This window comes from Melanostigma gelatinosum (genome assembly GCF_949748355.1).
Source record: "Melanostigma gelatinosum genome assembly, chromosome: 10".
Lineage (NCBI taxonomy): Eukaryota > Metazoa > Chordata > Actinopteri > Perciformes > Zoarcidae > Melanostigma > Melanostigma gelatinosum.
Window position 1 is genome coordinate 5,323,890 of NC_136643.1, and position 21,550 is coordinate 5,345,439.

General features: G+C 44.1%; 2 protein-coding genes across 4 annotated transcripts in view; one reads left to right on the top strand and one right to left on the bottom strand.

The window, feature by feature from the left end:
- The window catches only part of itgbl1 (integrin, beta-like 1), a 60,667-nt gene extending 53,651 nt beyond the window's left edge, over window positions 1–7,016 (top strand). For both annotated transcript variants that reach the window (XM_079277149.1, XM_079277148.1), the window contains exons 10-11: window positions 2,501–2,614; window positions 6,323–7,016. In XM_079277149.1, coding sequence (XP_079133275.1) covers window positions 2,501–2,614; window positions 6,323–6,411 — 203 coding nt within the window. In that variant the 3' untranslated portion in view covers window positions 6,412–7,016. The remainder of the gene's footprint in view (window positions 1–2,500; window positions 2,615–6,322) is intronic.
- A 3,361-nt stretch (window positions 7,017–10,377) lies between these two features.
- Window positions 10,378–21,550, bottom strand: part of fgf14 (fibroblast growth factor 14) — a gene marked incomplete at both ends in the record, with an annotated part of 138,113 nt that continues 126,940 nt past the window's right edge. For both annotated transcript variants that reach the window (XM_079277653.1, XM_079277652.1), the window contains 2 exons: window positions 10,378–10,520; window positions 12,055–12,253. In XM_079277653.1, coding sequence (XP_079133779.1) covers window positions 10,378–10,520; window positions 12,055–12,253 — 342 coding nt within the window. The remainder of the gene's footprint in view (window positions 10,521–12,054; window positions 12,254–21,550) is intronic.

Sequence of the window (21,550 nt, forward strand, 5' to 3'; positions counted from 1 at the left end):
AAATGTTGCGCAACGGCACTGCCTCGGGATATCGTGTTGCGTAATCCACTAGGACTAACACAAAGCGATATCCGCGTGCACTCCGGTGAAATGGCCCGATGAGGTCCATGGCGATACGCTCAAATGGGACCTCCATTAATGGCAGAGGACGCAAAGGCGCCCTCGGAATGGCCGGCTGGTTTACCAACTGACACTCTGGGCAGGATGCACACCAACGGCGCACATCACCCCGAATGCCTGGCCAATTAAATCGGGCCATTATCCGGTCCAGTGTTTTCTCATATCCCATGTGGCCAGCCATCGGGTTATAGTGAGCCGCCTTGAAAATAATTTCCCGGCGGCTTCTCGGCACCAACAACTGGGTATTTTCCCGACCTGACTGAGTGTCACGACCTACTCTATACAGTCTGTCCCTAATCAATGAAAAGTGCGGGTATGACTGTGCTGCGTCAGGTCGCACCAACTGACCATCAATTCGTATCACCTGGTCAAAGGCTGAGTGTAGAGTATCATCCCGAGACTGCTCAAGTGGAAAATCTTCGATGGAGTGTAGTTCGGGACCCAGCGGAGTCTCCACGGGAGGCTCTGCTGGTTCCCCCTCCCCATCTGCAGCGTCAGACAACCTCGCGTCACCGCTGAGCACAGCAGACATACCGCATGACCCTGTCTGTCGTGAACGCACCCCCGCACCCCGCCCCATTAATTTACCAAACCCTGGCCAATCCGTTCCCAAGATCAGGGGGTGCGTAAGGCGGGAGCTAACCTTCAGACTATGTTTTCTCCCCATGTGTCTAATTTCTACTGGCACCACGGGATATTCGTGAATATCCCCATGCACACACTTAATTTTTACCCACAATGCCTCCACCAATGCCCCGGGCCGAACCAGGCTCTGGTGAATCATCGACTGCGTACAGCCAGTATCCACCATTGCCTGATGTATACCCCCCTGAATCCTTACCGGAATGCGGTACGTCGACCCTGGACCGGGGGAGGGCGTTGGAGGGCCGGCAACCCGAACCACCTGGCCCACCTCCATCAGTGGACATTCCCTCCGGAAGTGACCGGGCTGCCCGCACCTCCAACACTCCAGCCCTGGCGCTTGAGGGCCCCCATGTGGGTTGGGAAGAGTGCCGGCAGATGCGGAGGTCGGTGCCTCGGGAGAGGGGAGGAAGGGCCCCGACCGCGGAGCCAGGGGGGCCGCGCCAGCAGTTGCGGAGGCAGCCGCCTCCGAGGTGCCGGTGTCGGCCGGGCTGGCGCCAGCGGGCGGCCACTGTCTCCCGGGCCGCTGGGATGAACTGCCAGGTGGTCCTCTGCCAGGGTGATGGCGGTCCCCAGGGTCGGGGCCCGGTGATATCGGACCCAAGCTGACGTGCGAGCCGGCAGCACCCCGACGAACTGCTCCAGGACCACCTTCTCCACTACTCCCTGCGCCCCCCCTGGACTCTCTGGTTGCAGCCACCTGGCGGCGTCGTCCCTCAGCCGCTGAGCGAAGGCGAAGGGCTGGTCCTCGGGTCCCAGTCTGGCCTCACGAAACCTCCGCCGGTGGTCCTCCGGAGACAGGCCCAGGCGATCGGTGACAGCTTTACGCACGTCCTCGTAGCGGTGCCTCGTGGCCGGTGGCAGCCCCAGGGCTGCTGTTTGTGCCTCCCCCGTGAGGAGAGGCAGAAGCCGGACCCCCCACTCTGCCGCGGGCCAGCCGCACGCCTCTGCTGTCGCCTCGAATGTGTCCAGAAATGACTGCACGTCGGCGGCGGCACTCATCTTGTGGAGGACCACCCCCGCCAATGGAGAGGGGGCCGTCACCGGCGGGCCTGCCGCTGCCCGGACCGCGAGCTGCTCCAGGGAGTGGGCCTGCCGCTCCGCCTGGGCCTGGAGCGCCCCCAGGAACTGCCGGTTCGCCTCAGCCTGGTCCCGCTGCATGGCCGCGATCCCTCCCAGCATCTGGCCCAGCATCATAATCGGCTGTGCCGGCGCCTCCGGTGCTGCTCCGTCCATGTCTCTGTGCTCTGCCCCACGTTGGGCTCCACTGTAGCAGGTTCTCTGCTACCCGGTGGGTCGGGGGAGCACAATGACGCCAGCACACGGTGGAATGACGGTTTCAATGTTTCTTTTATTGTTTTAAACCCTAACGGGCCTGGCCGGGTGCTCTCCTGCCTCGCCTCCGAGCACACGCCGCAGGAGCTTTCCGTCCTGTCCGTCCCTCGCCTCCGTCTCTACTGTGGGATTAAATACAGTCGTGAGTGAGACAATCAGGATCCGTTCCAGCTGCGCCTAATTAAGTCCCTTACCGGCACCGTTCCCACACTCCGCCCCCTCCACAGCTGAGCCACCCACGCCCACCACCACAATTACGAACTCAAAACATGAGGGGATGGCGTTAACAAGAAAAACACATTGAAATGTTACTCAGCTTGGATTCGGAATGTGGAAAGTTAAGTAACACTTTGTGTGTGCGTGTGTGTGTGCGTGTGTGTGTGTGTGTGTGTGTGTGTTACAGGTTCCTGTCACTGTGGCAAATGTATCTGCTCTCCCAAAGACTGGTGGGTGTCTGGAGAGTACTGCGAGTGTGACGACCGAGAGTGTGACAAACATGACGGCCTCATCTGCACAGGTAGAGTGGGACATGTGGTTCAAACACACACACACACACACCATTGTACTTGTAAATCAGGGGTCTCAAACTCCGGGCCCGCCACGTCATTTTATGTGGCCTGCGAATCCGCCAGCAAAAAAAAAAAAAAAAAAAAGAAGTACAATTTTTATTTTTATTTTTTTAAAGTTCGACTTGATAATAAAAATATCCCCATAGTCGAAATTATGAGATATAAAGTCGAAGTTATGAGATAGAAAGTCATAACTATGATAGAAAGTCATAATTCTCAGATAGAAAGTCATAAAGATGAGATACTTAAACATAGAAGCAGCTCTTTGGCTGGTTACTGTACATTTGACATGGAAATGTATTGTGAGTACATTGAAGACCACTTTAAACGTGGCTTTAAAACACATGAAATACTTCATGTGGGATTGTGCAAACGCACCCTTGAAAGGATTTTAAGCTTTGAACAAAGTTATTGTAATAACTTGTTTGATATGTGTCTTTGATATTTTCTTTAATAGTTTGATCTTTGATAGAGTAATGTGGGTTTCTTAACCCTAAATTAAAAGGATTTAAGTTATAACACCAGAAATGTGTTTAAATATATGTTTACATTTATATAACTGCATGTACAATATTTTTACACTTGAATAAACAACAATCAAATGCAGAGAGTTATTGAACAATATGTTATGAGTAGTTACATTTACACAGTCTTACATTTACAACCGGCCCTTTGAGGGCGACCGTGATGCTGATGTGGCCCGGAGTGAAAATGAGTTTGAGACCCCTGTTGTAGATTTTGAAGCAATCCCACTAATGTGAACAGCTATGGTTGTGAGTTTGAGAAGAGAGACGTGAATAGTGACAAACATCTTCTCTCTATATATCAGCTTATCCACAGGAGCCATCTTCTCCCCGCTGATAATGAAAATCTCAGTACATAGTTTATAATTATTGTTGCTCCCGGGCCTGTCAGAATCTGGACAGCTGTTCAGAAGTGTTTCTCCTCATTACTCCATGACTCCAAATGTCAGCCTTAATGTCATTCAGATGAGCATCAGTGGTTCTAAATGGAGACAAGGGCTGCTTAGAAAATGTGTAAAACTGAGAGGTAATGAGCAATGTGTGAGCAATGTGTGGCAATGTCTATTAAATGTTCCCGATTACCATATAACTGACTGGAGTATATATTAGTGAACATTAGCATAATGCTTGAGAGCTATTATAAGGTAATGGTGTTTTACATGAAAAGGCAAGTCCTGAATATGCAGGTGAAAGCAGTGGAGCCTTTTCTTTTACAAGTTAACGATCCAAAAATGAGTTCGCCAAGTTTGCCCAGGAATTAGTCTGCACCTGGAGATTTCACGGAACCGTCAGAGCTGTACAACCCATGAGTGATGTGGAAAATTCAGCCTTTCAGGAATGCTTGCTGGTCAATGTCATGCGCTGAATATGATCATTTCAGCTACTTTCTTTCAGAAGAAGGAAACAAAGAGCGTTTTTTTTTGTCTGTCTGCAACACAGGTAAAAACAAATACATTTCTTTCAATATGCAACACTTCAGAGTCCTCTTCATCAACGACGTGATTTTCCATTAGATCTATTCCAATTACCTGAAAAGGTTTTAGTGTCAGCAACACAGTAACACAAGTGTCTGTTGGTTTGAGTGAGTGCCCATTTAAACTAAGCCTTGAAGAGCGTGAGCCGGGATCAGAGAGCCTCCCACTGCAGAGGGAACACAGGTGGTTCAATTGAGCTGTTGATATTATTCATTTTCCCATTAAAACATCAAAACTGACATTGACTTACCGACCAACAAGTACCTTAAGCCTGCTTTGTCTCATTCATCTGTGCCATAAAGCTCCATCGATGTCAAAAACGATTAAAAAAACACGAGGCCTATACCGCTGCAATGGGTGAAATATTCCGTAATTACCATGTACACACACACACACACACACACACACACACACACACACACACTGTACAATTTATTTTTAGTCCCATATATATTGTCACAATATAATTATGTAAACAGACGAATAGAAAAGAGCAAAAAAAACACCAAAATGTATCAGAAATATGAATGCTAAAAGAATAAAGATAGAGTTGAAAGTAAAATATTCCCCTCTGAAATATAGTGGAAGTATAAATTAGTATACAACTGAAGTACCTTAAAATTATATTTAAGTATGGTACTAATTTCATTCAATTAGATTCTGGATTAACATGAATGCACCAAATGTCTATTCATCCGCAGATTAAAATAGTCCCCGACAAACGCACCATTTGCTCTTGTTTGTGCGTGGGCTTGTGGTGCAGTAGGGAAGTTGGAAAGTTCTGAGAGACAGACTAAAGGCATTTTGGGTTTTAATCTTTTCATGGGATTTACTGACAATAAGAAGAATAAATAGACAAAGGCCAGCCTAATCCTTTAAAGGCAGAGAGGTCTGTCTGATCTGCTCCCTGGATTCAGAAGATCAACAAGCCGTTTAGCTGACTTTTATTGTTTTTCCTCTCACCTACTTACCCATCTCTGCTTCCTTCTGTTTCTTCCACCTTTCTTTCATCATGTGTTTAAGTCCATCACCCCTTTTTCCCTCCTCAGACTCTGCCCTCCTCTCCCCCAGGGATATTTTGCAGTCGATAAGTCTTTTTCAGGAGTCCTCCTGAACTCGGCATCTCCTGTCTGACAGCTCAGGGAGCTTGTGGAGCGACAGGGCCTACGAGGTTATAACACATTCAGAGGAGGGCGTTAGCCCAATATGGGTGTCTTTATATACCTAAATTTAAAAAAAATACCCTCACAGTGTTGGCTTGTCAGTGATTCCCAAAACAGCCAATATGATTGTGTTGCTGAACTGACTTTGCTGAACTGACCTTATTGGTTGTACAGTTGAGGCCTTTAAGATACTTATGGAACTATTGCAGGAGATTGGACTTTAACTCCAGTCTCTTATGTTGAAGTCAGATGTAGCACAGTCCTCGCTCGTTTAAAAATATTTAAAAAAAGTAGTTTCAATGCAGGCGGCCACCTCCGGTGCTGAAGCCAATGCTGAAGTGTCTTAAACTTGCATTCTTTCTACTGGCCATCAGGGGGCAACTCATCTGGTTGCAAAAACAAGTCTGGTTGTATAGAAGTCTATGAGAAAATGACTCTACTTCTCTCTTGATGTATTACCTCAGTAAACATTGTAAACATGAGTTTATGGTCTCGATCTCTAGTTTCAAGTCTTCTTCAATACAACATGATGTTCGTTTAGTAAATGATGTTCCATTTAGAGTCAAATAGACCATAAAGCAGAGTATGCTTTAGGGCGGAGCTACCTTGTGATTGACAGGTTGCTACAGCGACGTTGTCCGGTCTGGGAGATGATGCCGACGGCCAAAAAGACAAACTCCAGGCTTCAATACTGTAGTCCACAAACCAATGGGTGACTATGTCTATGGTTGTGACAAGCATTTCTTTCAGACAGTCTGACTTTTCTGTGTAAATGTCTGGCTTTTCTCCCCTCTTAATTAAACCAGTGTTTTCTCTCCTCTGCTGTGTGGCCACAAGCAGTGTGAAACCAAAAAAACGTCCTGAGCAGCAAAGTCAGCAGGGGCAGAGAAATGCACCCAGTGGAAGCGGGGTGTGAAAAGAGGAACCTTGTTAAAGGTCAGGCATGATGGTGCAGTTCTTAATTCACAGCTTCTCTTCTCACATTGCCCTCACAGGGAATGGGGTGTGCAATTGCGGCAACTGTGAGTGCTGGGACGGCTGGACGGGGAACGCCTGTGAAATCTGGGTGGGAGAAGAGTACTGAAGGGGGGAGAGGACGCTGGCGTTTAAGAGACAAGAGAGGCCTGGCTGCCCGGAGCGACCAGGAGTGCCGCTGATCGTCACGACCAGGCTGGTTAGAAAACACAGCAGCCAGGAAAAACCACGGGAGGAGGGAGAAGACTAACCTAAGCCTGGATGTAACTCTGCATATCGTTAACAGCATTCATTCTTTTATTGTACTGGTTACAAGTGATCCTTATTGTAGGTGTGAAAGAAACATATGACCATGTAAAATTTTTCCAAAACAGCTCTATGTATGATTTTTTTTGTGGGAACACTTACATATTCCAGATGGCTACACATGATATGATGCAGGATATGATGCAGTGTTGCTCCACAATTGGATGGAAAGTTCACTCAAAGTTGAGGCGGAGGTTACTGTTTGAGGTTTTTATTTCTTTTTTTAATAATAAAACATTGAATGTGCCGCATGACACAACATTTTTCCATGGAAAACAATGCGAAGACCTTAATCATACATGGTTACAAATCTGTTATAACATGACATAACTCCAATGGGCATACTTGCAATGGTATATATATATATATTTCTTTTTTTTGTGATAATAATAAATCATTTCAACAGTGCCTATTCTTTTCCACCGGAAACCAAACAATCTGCCAATGAAAGCCACGCTGTACCGAAGGTACGTGACGGACATTTCCAAAATTTCAACACACACAAGTGACGAGGTTAAACTTCTACGTGGAGGAAACAAAGAGAGGGCATACATAGTTCTGTTGTGGCATGCTGGATGTCCATGTCACTTCAAAAAGGTGGCATCAGGGCATGAGAGCTGCATTGACACAAGCGCTCAGTCACCACTTGAAAAGAGAGCCGATGAGAAGTCACAAAGAAAATTTAATGTAAATTCTACTTTGGCCTTTTTTTTCTTTTTTTTCATGCTTAAACTAGCCAAACCTCTCCGTTTTCTTTGTCCCATCGAAAGTGACAGGTGCAATAATATACTGCACGCTATATTGCATTAAATATGTTACTGACATTACAGTACACCTTTTTGTATAAATATTCTGTTCAATATGTTGTATGTGCGTCTACAACGAACACAAACTGTATCGTGTAGACAAACTCGTTGCATATATGTATGTAAAATTAGCGGTACATACCAACAGTTCTCGATAGACATAGCCTACTACATGCACTTCATTGATACCATCCTCTCCCCATGCAACAGATGGGACAGTGTATAAAACAAGAGGTTGGAAACGGAGACGTTTGCTAGAAAATTCTCGTGACACATCTGAAAAGAGGGGATGGGGGGGTAAAGCAAACGTGATCGGTATCAGGAGACGACATCAAGCACGACCCGTATAAAAGAGCAATTAGGAAAAAAAACTAAATGTGAAATGAAATAGTGGCTACAGAGATCCAAACAGAGATGTACATTTACACACCGGGCATTTACAAAAATAAAGTCAGCCTCGGAGAAGCCAGTTATCTGGACCGCAGGGCTGGAGCAGCAGCCAGCCCAGCATGGAGAGTTTGTAAGAGTGGAGGATGATTGGCTGTAATGAGGACAGAACATCAGCCCCAAGTACAACTACAGTGGTTTCCAGCTCCTGTGTGTGTGTGTGTGTGTGCATCGTATGCCATTTAAGAGCTTTGTACAGATATGTTTTCCAACTAATGCGCTTCGATGTGCTGTAATAAGAAACGATCATGTGTAAACCCAATAAAATCATATTCACCAAATCAACTTCTGAAGATAAATTGCAGTTTTAGCATCACGCACACAGCAGCAACAATCTACTCCGTATTCTAAATCTTATCTAACAAAACTATTCGGGGAAACAAAATTCCTTCAGAGCAAGACGAACGTTATGAATTGATAGATTTAGACAGAGCTCTGATAAACCGCAAACAGTCGTGATGAAGATGCCGAAACGGAGAGTGCAGCGGGTTTACCTTCGGATCCGCTGTAAGTGCTGCAGCCTGCAACATGCAACTCCCAGCACCCGACTTCAGCTCTCCCGTGGCTCACGCCGATCAAAGAGCGGTACCCATCGCTTGCTCTTCGTAGAACATACATGCACGTGATTAATTCAAGGTATACGCACATCTCTAAAATGACACCAGGTAAAGACCTTTAGGGGGGGGGGGGTCTGAGTGGAGTTGATTCTGTCGCACGGAACAAACTCAATCACAGTGAAAGCTTCGATGGATTGATTCAGATTTGTTTTCTTTTGCAAAGAATCGGTTTCATTTCCTGGGAAAAGACTTTGGTCATTTTCAGAGTTGAACACATCTGAGTGTGGCTTGTCAATGGATAATGCTACGTGTCCTCTACACGGATGTATCCGGTGGGTTAGGCACCTTCGGGGCCCAGTGACGGGGACTGGGAACCTGTTTTTGCATGCCGGGAATCGAGGTCCAAACAGGCACGCGATAGGCCAAGATGATCGGTACTGGACTCTGCATGCTGAGCTAGGAGACAAATCCTCTCGTAGTAATAATATTAATAATAACAATATCTAGTCATTTAAAAAGTTATGATTTGTAATATTAATTTTCCCTAAGTTTTATACAGTGAAAATGTTACAATATAAGCCATCTCTTGTATAACTGCTGCAAGAAGAGAGAACACAACATTAACCTTTGCCCATGCTTTAGGTTTGCCGAACCAAATAGGGATGCAGCCAGTATAAATGTCGCCTACTGGTTTTCAGCCATGTTGTTTTTCTGGCTTTTTTTGAATAGACGCTGTCATAAAATGGCTGCTAGTGCTGCAGTCGTCCACCATCTGGGTGAAAGCCACGAGCCTTTGCCTCGTAGTCCAAAGTGAGTGAGGGACAGAGGCCCACAAGGCCTAGAGATATTCCTAGAGCCCACACTCTGAAATGAGATTAAAGAAAAATAGACTTCAGGTTTTCTTCTATTTACCAGAGAAGGCGGAACGGAAACCGCTGGTGGGACTTAGATAGTGATATGTAGACACCATTCCTTACAGCGCTCTACCGCCCACACGCAGACGTCTGTTTAGAAACTCGCATGTGTGTGTTAGTGTGTGTGTTCGTGTGTGTGTAGGGAGCTCCTCGCATTGATTGCAGCACTTTATCAACTATGATTGCAGGAGCTCTCTGCCAGCCTCCAGTGTCTTTCTATCCGCTGTAAAAAGAAAAGAAAAAACAAGCAACACATCGATTTTTCCCCCTCCACCAACTGTGTGTGTCTGTCTGTAAGTGTGTGTGTTGGTGTGTGTGAGTGTGTGTGTGTATGCCTGTTGCGGGCAACATGAAAATTTGAATTTTTTTGTTTGTGTATTTGTTGCCACATCTGTTTGAATGTGTTTCTTACAAAATCAAACAACTCCCTTGCAAAACGTTTTTATCTTTTCTAGGTTACTTGACAAAGAGGAGAAAAAAAGAGTGTGTCTAGAGATAGAAAGAGAGGGAGAAGGGGAGAACGTACTGGTAAAAAATAGAGGACGACAGTCCAAATATTTGCTCTATCTATACAGTCTCTATCCCAGAACATAGCTGGTGAACTGTGGTATAGAAAATAGATCTGAAGGTACACAGACTCTGCTGCTGCAGCAGGGGGCCATCACAAAGAGAGAGAGGGGGGGGGGTTCTTGTACGAACCGCCTGGCAAGCAAAGTGCCACGAGTGTGGCCGTGAAACACAGGGTTCTCACAGTTTTGAAGGGGAATCTAAAGGCATTCCATGATCAGAGGTCCTCTTTTTTCCCTCCTGTGTGCTGGAGAAACTCAGCCGCCTCGTTGTCCATGCGTCCATGTCGAGGACCGGCTGGAGAAAAGGGAGGGCGAGGCTGGAGAAAGAGGAGCACGAAAAAGGGAAGGGGTGGTTTTTGCCTGGATCTGGTCCCCAGAAGAAAAGAGGGTCTGGAGTCTAGTCTCCGTCACTCCCCCCCCGCCTTTCCCACCTCCGCATGCACACACACACGCACGTGCTGGGTACTGGTGCGGGGCTATGTGGCAGGCTTGTCGGGCTTGCTTACAGGTTTACCTCCGTTCATCACCGCCGGCTCACTTGTGCTTTTACTGGGAGGCGCCGCCGCCTTGGGCACAGTCTCTCCAACGTCGTGCAACGATGGCTCTCTGTACATGGCAACTGGAGGGGCGGGCGAAGAGGAGAGAAAGCAGAGAGACAAAGTACAGAGCTGTTAGTGAGAACTTCCCGACTGCACTTTTAGAGTTTCACTTTCGAAAACCATTTTCGCCACAATATCTGTTGTTGTGTACTTTTGCAAAGGATCCTGCACAGGCAGAAATTCCTTAAAACCTTCAAAGAAGATTATGACATTTTTTTCCCATGGGCGTCCTGACCTGCTTCTGTCTCCATGAGGGCTGCTTCTTAATCTAAGCAAATGCTTTTCAACAAAACATCGAAAATTTCCTCATTATCCAACACTTTCCAGCTGCTAGTCTGCTGCGGTCTTGACGGGACACTGACGGGCATCAGCTGGACTATCAGCACTTCATGCTGCACTCACAGAACTGTCCTGCCTCCTGCACTGTACTGTACAGCAAAATCAGCGAATCAGCACATAATTACAAGAATATGTCAATGCATCACATAGTTGTACCATCACTACAGGGACAGGCCTTGTCGTATGGGGCATCTGTCTCGTAATGTAACAAGGGTAGTCGTGACTTTTTAACTGTTTTTCACCCAAATACATCAGGATTTATTTGTGTCTCCACCTACATTCATGTTATGCTACAGTTATGTTTCCTTCTGCAAAAACAACACTGCTTACAGTAACGAGGTGTCTTGCAATGTTGACAGCTGAAAAACTCCTTCAGGCCACAAAAAGTGAAGAGAAAATATGGAGGAAATGTTGCCCCTTTAGTCTTGAAGTAAATAAATATTGAAAGCTGTGTTAATCTCTGTTTTTATCCTGCTTTACTTATACTGTATTTGTTATACTGTTATGAAAGAGCTATTGAAATAAAGCCCCTAAAAGCAAGTGGAAACTGCCCAAGCAGATAGCTTTAGATTTGTTTGCCCTACAATATGACAAATCCATCTCTGATAGTTCTGTTGCCATATATGATGGGTGGGTCCTGGAAGTTGTGCACCTTGCACATCTTGGATCTGGCCCTTTATAGGATAAAGCTGGTGATGAAAAGATTAAACCCACTCATGTGTTCGCTCATCTCTCAATTTGTTCCAACTCAGCCCCAAGTTCTTTGGTTCCTAATGAACACGTAAAAACAGATTTAAAGTATAACGTTTGTATGACGTTTGTTTTTTAAAAGGCTCTGTAACTTCCTGATACAGCTGGGCACTGTAGTTTTTAGGAAATTATGCTCAAACAGAAGGAAATAGTGCATTTGTCGGGGACTATTTTCACTTGCGGATTATTACAGATTTGGCACTCTACTGTGCAGTAGGATGGTGTAAGTACAGTGAAAAGTTCATTGGAATCTTGACAAAAAGAAAAAGATATTAAATACTACCACACCAATGGTGAAAAACGATATCTATTTAATACAAAAAATATGAATAATAGAAAAAAATAAATATATAAATATTTTAAATAAAATGAGCTCTAGAGGTTATCTGTGCCTACCAGATTATAAATGGATTGTTGACCTCCCTTTAACCTCTGTGCAGTTCTAAAGTCGATTACAGTACGTACCTTCTAATGGCTTGGGCAGGAAGTGAGCAGCTGGTTTGGTTTTTTTCACCCGGTTCCCCTTCATTGCTTGGCCCTCTTTATTGAGCCCTAGGAACCAAGCTCTCCCCGACTCCTGTTGTCTGTACAACATGGACGAGTAGATCACATAGTAGTTCTCAAACACCGACTCTTTGAACTTGCACTCCGCTGTAAAGAGTTCCTGCAGGGACAGACACAAGCACCGTGTGTTATTGTCAGAACAGGCTCTTTGAAAACCAAAGAAGAAAGAAAACAATACGATGAATACTTCCTTTGAATGTAACACATTCCAGTTGGACTCCGATTAATAATTCACAGTTCACATTACGTAAGAATGAAACAGATGTCGGATTCATAATTGATGTTCAAACTGTTCTGGGGGGTCACCTTTATTTCATGCTCACACGTAATAATATTGCAGAAACTGCCTCGCCAGCTGAAATGGACTTCCATCTGTTGTGAAACGAATTATTGCTGCAGAGTCCATATCCCTATAATCGTGTCTCAAGCCAAGCCTAATGACCTGCTCGGCATGAAATGCAACTCTCATCCTCACCTTGGCCCTCAACCTTGACATTGGATGTAAGAGCACTCGTTTAGTCAATTAGTTCATGTTCCCGGCCGAAAGTATATATTGCTGGGCACTGACCCTCGCACCTGCAGCGCTGGAAACATCAGCAACACTCCCCTGTTCCGTCGACATTTCTTTTTAATTGGTTGAACCCAAATGGGATCATCCCTCCCAAATACTATGTCTTCCATCAGCAATTTGTCTATGACTGCCTTCTGGACTTTGTAGGAATAATGATAGAACTAATCAAGTGGACTCCTCCATCCTTTTACACTCCAATATGGCCACGTCTCTCTGCACTGTCTACCATTATTCTCCACACCAGAACGGTAATAAAGAGCGTAGCCACACTGTCCCGCCCTGCCTGGCTAAAAATAAAGACATTCATCGGGGCGGTATATAATCAAAGCGCACTTGTTCACAATGGAGAGTTTCACCGCATCTGTTGTGAGCAGTTCACACTGAGCTGGCTGACACTACTGACAGTAAATGTAAAATAAATCCCCTGATGCGCCCCGTGGTTGTCAGTGTTAGAGGCTGGAGGCTTCTCGAGGGAACCAAAATAAGGAATACTTTCATTTGCTTTCCGACAAATGAGCAGAATTTACATTGTGTAGGATGATTTTGTCGATCTTCCAACCAGGATTACTTTCCGTGCTAGATTAAAATAAACATTCACAATCTTATCAAACAGGGTCTCTGACGAAGACGATGGAAAGACCTTTTTTTGGAATTCCACCTTTTTGATTCAGCCGTGTTTGAATGATGCGGGTAAATCTGAAAGGAGATTATGCTAAAAATATGGCTACAGCTTGTGTGTAGATGTCTTAAAATTGACATGACTATACAGCCAGGCTAGCGGCTCTGTGAGGCCACGCAAGCACAGCGTTGCTTTGTGCCTAAATCTGACGACTGTACATGTCCACAGTAACAATGTTAACACGCTGATGTTCAGCAGCTGTGATGTTTACCATGTTCACAGGCTTAAGATTTGCAAGGGCATGTCATTAGCTTTGCAGGTATCTGCTCATGAATCAAAGTGAAATTTCGTTTTGTTGTACTGCAACTGCAGCACAACAACTTCCCTCGGGACCAATGGAGTGTTATCTCATTATCTTATCTTATTGCAGTTCATCCTGAGGAGGATATGCACGTGCATACCACATTTGTGCCAATCCATCTAGTAGATTAAAAGTAGCAACCTGACACGTCAAATGGTTTGTTACACAGAACCATGTGAGAGGCCGTCGTTGGCAACTGTTCGGAAAAAGGGCACTTTCAAAAAATACTTGGCAGCTGATTGGACGAACCATCTATCTATCCATCTATCTATCACCACCTCTCCATGTCGTCACACACTTCATAGAGCGCCGATTGGTCTGAACTACATGAACTGCCAAACGCATTCTCGCATGATATGGCGATAATCTTGTTGCTGTGTAAGGTAAGACAAAGACTATGGGTGTCTGTACAAAATTTCATGGCAATCCATCAAAAAGTTGAACAAGAAGATTGAAGTTTACATCAATATCTGTCCGAAAATGTCATCACTTCTTACATCCTGTGAAATTGTCACAATTAGCCTATGAATTCATGAGTTATGGCCAAAAGCGTGTTTTGTAACAGTGACCTTTGACCTCCAATATCTAATCAGTTCATCCTTGACTTTGGGTGGACGTTTGTGCCAAATTTGAAGAAATTCCGTGAGATATATCATTGACACGAATGGAATGGACGGACAATCCAAAAACAATAATTACTGTGGTGACAGCTATCGCTGGCACGGAGGCATAAAACCACATTATTTTAATAATGGCTATATTAATAAAAGGATCAACAGTAATACTGGCAGTAACTTTTCCATGTTACACCAGGCCTGTCGAAATAACTACCTTTGTTGGCCAATATATTGTCCGAGAAATAATTCAAATTGACGATATTATTGTCATATTAAGACATTCATATTTCATTACATTCCACTGATATGATTATATAATAGCATAATAATGCAAGTACACCCTTTCAAAGAGCAATTAACTATTCATTCTTAAGAATATTTAGACATTGGAACTGGAGTGTAAAATAAATACAAAATTATTCTAAATAAATAAAATTAAAAAATTGAATTAAAATACTCAACCAAGGCAACAAATAAGATGGACACTCTGGCTCTGTTTAAAACATGTACAATGTCTGCAATAAGCACAAGTCTTATAATGGTATAGAAAACCCTTCTGTTCATTCTGGCTTCATACGATGAGTCAATAACGTAATTATCGTGACATACATACTTTGATTTCATCGTTATTTTATAAATCTCCTGTATTGTATCTGCACGGGATGTCATGTATGAGCTAAATGCTCAGTTTTGAACACATGATTATGCTGTAATTAGCCCCTTGGAGCACCACTCCTGTCGGAGGTTATCCTCTGAAAGCAGAGCTGAGCAGGAGAGGAGCGCAGAGACACTTGGGATGAACCGTAGCGATCCCGAGGAGCACCCAGCTGTATTTGTAAGTGTCCTCTCTCTACCCTTGATTGAGGACTCGTGGGCATTCCCGAGTGTCGAGGCGCCAAAACGCGCCATGCTTAAACAACAGCATCGACTGAGACGTCCCTCGCATCGCAATAACAGTGAAACAGCGAGAAACAGTGGAGGCACTGAGAGGTCAGATTGGCGATGAATGTGAGACATGTGGTGGGAATTCCCTCATTGTCTTGCCATTAGGCAAGAGAATTAACTTAACAGACTATTCCGGTGGCAAATGGAGGGATTAGGACGAAAACTATTAATGTCGCTTCGGTTGTCGACTACAACAGCTGGGCAGAGCCATTGATTGAAAACAACTGAGCCGTACATGATGAAACCCTGAGCGCGAGGCCATCCGGCACGTTTAATGTCATACAAACAAACACTCCCTCTGGACGACGCACAGGCTCGGCCCCATCGTTATTCTTGTTATCGTGCACATTAAGATTTATTGTGTGTCAGCAGCGAGCAGTTTATTAAACGGCTGCTTATTATGTCCAAGTTGTCAGGAAAAAAGGGAGGGAAGGCTGCTGTCTGGGCAGGTGACAGCATGAGATATTAAATACATACAGACACATACAACTCTAGATTTACAATGTCCAGCCTACAGCGCAGAACTACGTGTAATAGTTTTGTTTTCCTTCATGGCTCCCTGAGTTGCCTCAATGAGGTAATTCATTTGAATTTTTTTCTCCGTCAGGTGAGCGGCGCCGCAGGTCGGTCGGCTACTGTGATTAGACACAACGTTTCGTGGCAGCGGTCAAGGTACGCGCCGGGCGCTGATTACTCGTCGTGCACTTGCAAAAACAGCCCAGAATCCAACCAATCACAGGAGCTGGTGCTGAGGCCGTAATTGTGGCGAATCAAAACGCCTCCAGACGCACACAAAGTTTGTTGACAGAGGCAAAGCAAGCGGAGATCGGTTGTTTGTGGAGAAACGCTCGACTTGTCTGTCACGTTAATCAGTTTGATATGAAGAGCAGAGCAACTGACTTCAGATATGGTTGATTGCATTTTAAGTAGAGATCCGGATATATCGGTGGATCGGATAAGGCACCGTGACAATGGGCCTATCTGGTACCGGATACCATTATTTTAATAAATAACAATTTAGTACATTTACGTCTATGTATTTGTTTGTTACATTTTGTTTTTCAAAGATAGAAGAGCAATGTTTAAGTTGAGCCTGATGTTGCCTGAAATACATAAAAATGATTCCAGTCAGCTTATTAATCAAACACTGGTATCCGATCAGTGCTCTGTATGGACCGATACTCAAACTTTAGGTATCCGTATCCGTATCGGGACTGAAAATGCCGCATCCATAATTTCTAAGAGTGTTGAATTTAAATGACAAGCCAAACTCGTTTTATCGCATTCTTACATTGTCTTATCACACGTCCATAATGTCCTAATTAGGCGATAATATGTCAATGTCGATCGAGCATCCCCACGTATCAAAACATACAAATGAAAGAGAAAGTTGTTTTGCCCTTTAATTCTACCCAACATGTGAAAAATATGGGCGGCCTGGAAGAAGAAAAAGAGAGAGTGAGACTCGGACACTGAGCACTCTTTCACACCAAGTGGAAAATCTAATGATTTTTTTGCGGCACCAAACGGTTGATTTTCTTCCCACTCCAAACCTCGCCCTCCCTCTACTTCCCTCCCAGCCCCGGCGCTCCACATCAGCGGCTCCCTGCTCTGCGAGGGAAGGCCATAATTGACCTTGGCCACAGACAGCGCGAGGGGCCAAAAACCGCTCAGCCACCACATAATCAGCCCCCGGTCGCCGAGGCTACAAAGACAGCAGCAGAAATGAAAGAGGAGATGAACAATCACGTGAAGGCAGAGGAGAGAGGTTGAGGGAAAAGGGAGGCAGATCCTGGGAGGATTTATAAAGAAAAATAACACAACCAACAAGAAAGAGGCAGAGACAGACGGAGAGAGTAGGAGTCTGAAATAAAAAAGAGTGAACAGGCTTTAAAAGACAAGAGATCAAAGAGAGTCACTCTGAAACAAACATCCTTTAGAGACAAAAAAAGAAAATCACATAACGGGTGTTGTGATTGCCGAGCATTACCGTCTAAATGTAGGTGACAGAAGGCTTGCATGGGGATGGGGGGGGGGGGCACATTAGTATGCAGAGTGACTGCTCGTTATACCCCAACTGTGGAAACTGAGAAATTGTTTATTCATGCTGCCAGTATAAAACCTATTAATCCATGGAAAAAGGTCAACCTCCAGAAAGCTGAGCTACATTCACGATGCCGAGCCGCTCTCATATGTATAAGAGTCACGACGGCGGCGGCGGTGCGTGCAGACAACGAGGGCTCCATCATACCTGTCTGATTATCAAACCCAGAGGAGGAAGAGGAGACAGCGGCCAGATGAGGAGAGTCACGGTGTAAACAGCTGGATGAATTGTGTACACAGACGGTGTACCTTGAATGATTAGAACATATATGACATTACTGGTATATATGCTGATGATAATATATGGAACATTTTTTCCTACATATTGATTTTAGGAAAAGTATGACAATAACGTGAAGGTCTGAGAATGCTCGCAACCAGCTGGTTTTGTCTGTATGTGAAAAATGAGTACTCGACGGGGTACGACAGCGTAAAGAGGAGAGCAGTCAAAGTGCTATCAAGGAGCCTCAAAGTCCAAATGTCAAAGGAACAATCCTTGACTTTGCTCTTTGTCTTCACTGACACTCGGATCTGCTACCCTTTGCAACGCTGACTCCAATGTTGTACCGGATGAGCTGGAGCAAATTATTAGCTACAACTGATGAAGACATCAGCAATTCACAGGCGGCGCAAATAATATCATGTTTTATGAATGACATGGTGAAAAGTAAATGATTGTGGATCGTTTATTTTTTTTTTACAATTGGATGATTTTGCAACTAAACGTATCCTCACAAAACGATTAGTGTGATGTGTTACAAAAAGTTACTTCTAATTTTTCATGCGTTTTCTTACGAAAGCCAGCAACACGTGTAAATGTCCACTCGTTAGATGCATAAGGTCTTTTCAAAATAAACTTCTGTCTACACAGGAAACAACTTTGTTGGGTTTAGGCAACAAAACCGCATAGTTGGGTTCAGGAGAAGATTGTCGTTTGGGAAGTAACTACGGAAGTGCCATGACAGAAGTACCCAAGTTACGTGACAAATAAATACATGACTTACGAAATGGCGGTCTCATGGCTGAAAGATCGCAGTTTGTTGGACCCATCCACCTCCACTCCCAACCCGCCGTGTGTGGGCTTTTGCGCCTTTATGTGAATTGTCATCCCTTTGCACTCTGTTTGCTTTACTAATAAAGTAAAGCATCTCTGTCTACCGACAATGAAAAAATGTCAGATCTGCAGCCATAAAACAATAAGCCAGCAGTCTGCACTCCAAAGCCCTGCTGCAAATTTACCGTGTGACATATGACTTTATTTGAATGTACTCCTAACAGACTATTTGCATATGGTCACCTTAACATGCTGTTGTTGCAATACTTCCATTTTAACCCAAGGAAAGAACCTTTTCTTTTTGGGGTGATAAAAAGCACTAAGACCTTGAAGGTATTTGGCCACCAGAAGCACTTAAGTGTTCAATAAAGATTCCCTGAAGACTTAGACCCTTTGACACTGGCCCAGTGCAGCTCCCCTGGAACATTTCACACACACACACACACACACACACACACACACACACACACACACACACACACACACACACACACACACACACACACACACACACACACACACACACACCTACACACACACACACACACACACACACTTAGTCTATGCCTAGAAATGTTACACAGAGGTGATGCTATTCTCAGTGGAAGACAAACCTGGTGTATGCTGAAAAAGTGAAGCCAATGCTGAAGTGCCTCTAACCTGCATTGTTTCTAATGGCCATCAGGGGGCAACTTCTTTGATTGTATAGAAGTCTATGAGAAAATGACTCTACTTCTCTCTTGATTTATTACCTCAGTAAACATTGTAAACATGAGTTTATGGTCTCAATCTCTAGTTTCAAGTCTTCGTCAATCCAGCAGGATGTTCCTTTCGTAAATGATGGTCCACTTAGAGTGAAATGAAGCAGGGAATGCTTTTGGACGGGGGTCATTCCCACAGCGTTGTCCGGTCTTGCAGTTGTCCGTATTTCTGTCTTACAACTTTAACCTTTTCAAAGTGTGTTTTCAGTTCAAGGGAGTTAATTGCTTCTTTTGGCTCGCCTAAAAATGTCTTATTCAGTGTTCAGTTGTATTTAACTTCACCCTCTCTTGTCACAAGGTGGCGATGGCCTGAATGCCAAACTTGAGGCATTAAAACAGTCCACAAACAAATGGCTGACGTCATGGTGACCACCAATGTTCCCTCTAATTTTTCATGTGTCTGGGCATACACACAAGCTCCCTGAGCACACTGAGGACCACTGTGAGCAACATCAGATGTGCACGCTGTGGCCACACACCAGTATCACACCTGTTCAAAACCTTGGATCATAGCAAGTTACATGGCTTATTAAAAGAATCAAATTACAGCAGCAATTTTCACTAGTTTACTTTTAATATAAGTGATTTGACAAACTTTAAAGGAAAAAGACAAAAATCTTGTTGTTCATGAGATGTGTAGTATGTTTTATGTGAGAGTCCTGCTTGGCCATGGGAAGAGTCCTGCTTTGGCCTGTGTGAGGTCCTGTTGTGGCCTGTGTGAGGGTCCTGTTCTGGAAGAAATGATACATATACACCTTTCAGACATAACATTTTGTTCACATTAAAACATTCACATTTTGCACAATGACGTGTGCTGTAGCTTGTGTGATACAGTGTAAATTCCTGTAACTCTGTCTGTAAAATATGTAATTACTCAGTTTTTTATTATCATTTCTACTCCCCATAAATTATCTAGTAGTAACATAATTTAATGATTAATATCCAGTGGTGTATAAAGTACTCAAAAGCTATACTTGAGTAAAAGTAAAGATACCTTACTGGAAAACTACTCAAGTAAAAGTAAAAAGTCACCTCTTAGAATACTACTTGAGTAAAAGTCTTAAAGTATCTGATATTTATTGTACTTAAGTACAAAAGTACTTAAGTATCAAAAGTAATTTTCTGATATTAAATGTACATCATAACCTGAACATTAAATGAACATCATAACCTGTTCATTGAAAGTAAAAGTACAAGTAAATGCTGTTAATAAAAAAGCAAAGGGTTAGAATTGTGAGAATTATGAAGTTTATTCTTTTAAGTGCTGTGGCACCATGACCAAGGACATGGAGCTGTGTTGAACATAATTGGGTTGGCTGTGATCCATCCAGGAGCAACAATGTTAAACATAATATATTGTACATAAGTATACTTTTGCATCTACTATGAACTTATCATCATAATTCTCCGTAAAGCAATATGACACTATGAAGGAGTTGTAACAGTGCGTTTATAAGTCTGCTCATTAGACTAGAGGATATAGAGGACAAATGCATAATATTATGTTCAGCAACACATATCCACTTGATGCATCAGGTCAGTGGTTTGAGAAAGGACGCCTGCCTTGTAAACTCCTATGGGCCTGATTTGAATACAAAGGTTTTGCTCAAGCTGAATCTGCAATTGGGCGACTGCTACCATCATAACTCCATCTGATCATCCACAACATGACTCAAATATCAAAACATGATCAATACTAAAGTAACAACACAGTCATTACTTGAAACTGAAACATGTCCTGTTCATCTTCAAAAGAAGTTGGTTTTCAAAATTGCGAGAATTCCGTCTCGCTCATCATGGGCTGAAGACTAGTCCTGCGATGCTAAATATCCTTTCACAGGCCGCTGAGGCAGGTAGAGGTGTGTTCAGCGTCACAGACAGCTTGCACACAGCTGCGAAGAATTCCCCGAATGCTGCGCTCTCGCGGCTCCTGTCAATCCGTGTATATAGCTACAGCTAACGTTAGCCAAATAGTGCTGCACAACTGTCAACACTTCCTCAGCTCACTAACTCGCTAGCGATCCACTGGTGTTGGTCTTCGTCACCACCGTCGTTTGTTGCGGGAGTAGCAGGTGCTTCCATTTCTGCTTCCATCATGAAATCAGTCATCGTAGAGTGGAATTATACTCAGGTAGTCGCCCGCTAGCTATAGCATGTAGCATCCTGGGAATCACTGGGAATCAAACACCGCGGCTTTGAGAGCACTTGTTTGCAATTGTGCATTAACGTGACTGACCAATGATTTAACTTGCTGCTAGGACCACTGATTCACCAAACCTGCTGGCTTGCAGTCTGTGTTCCACCACAGTCCCCGACGCTGCTCTCATGATTCATTTTGTTTCTAAAGATAGATTTGATTTTGTAGC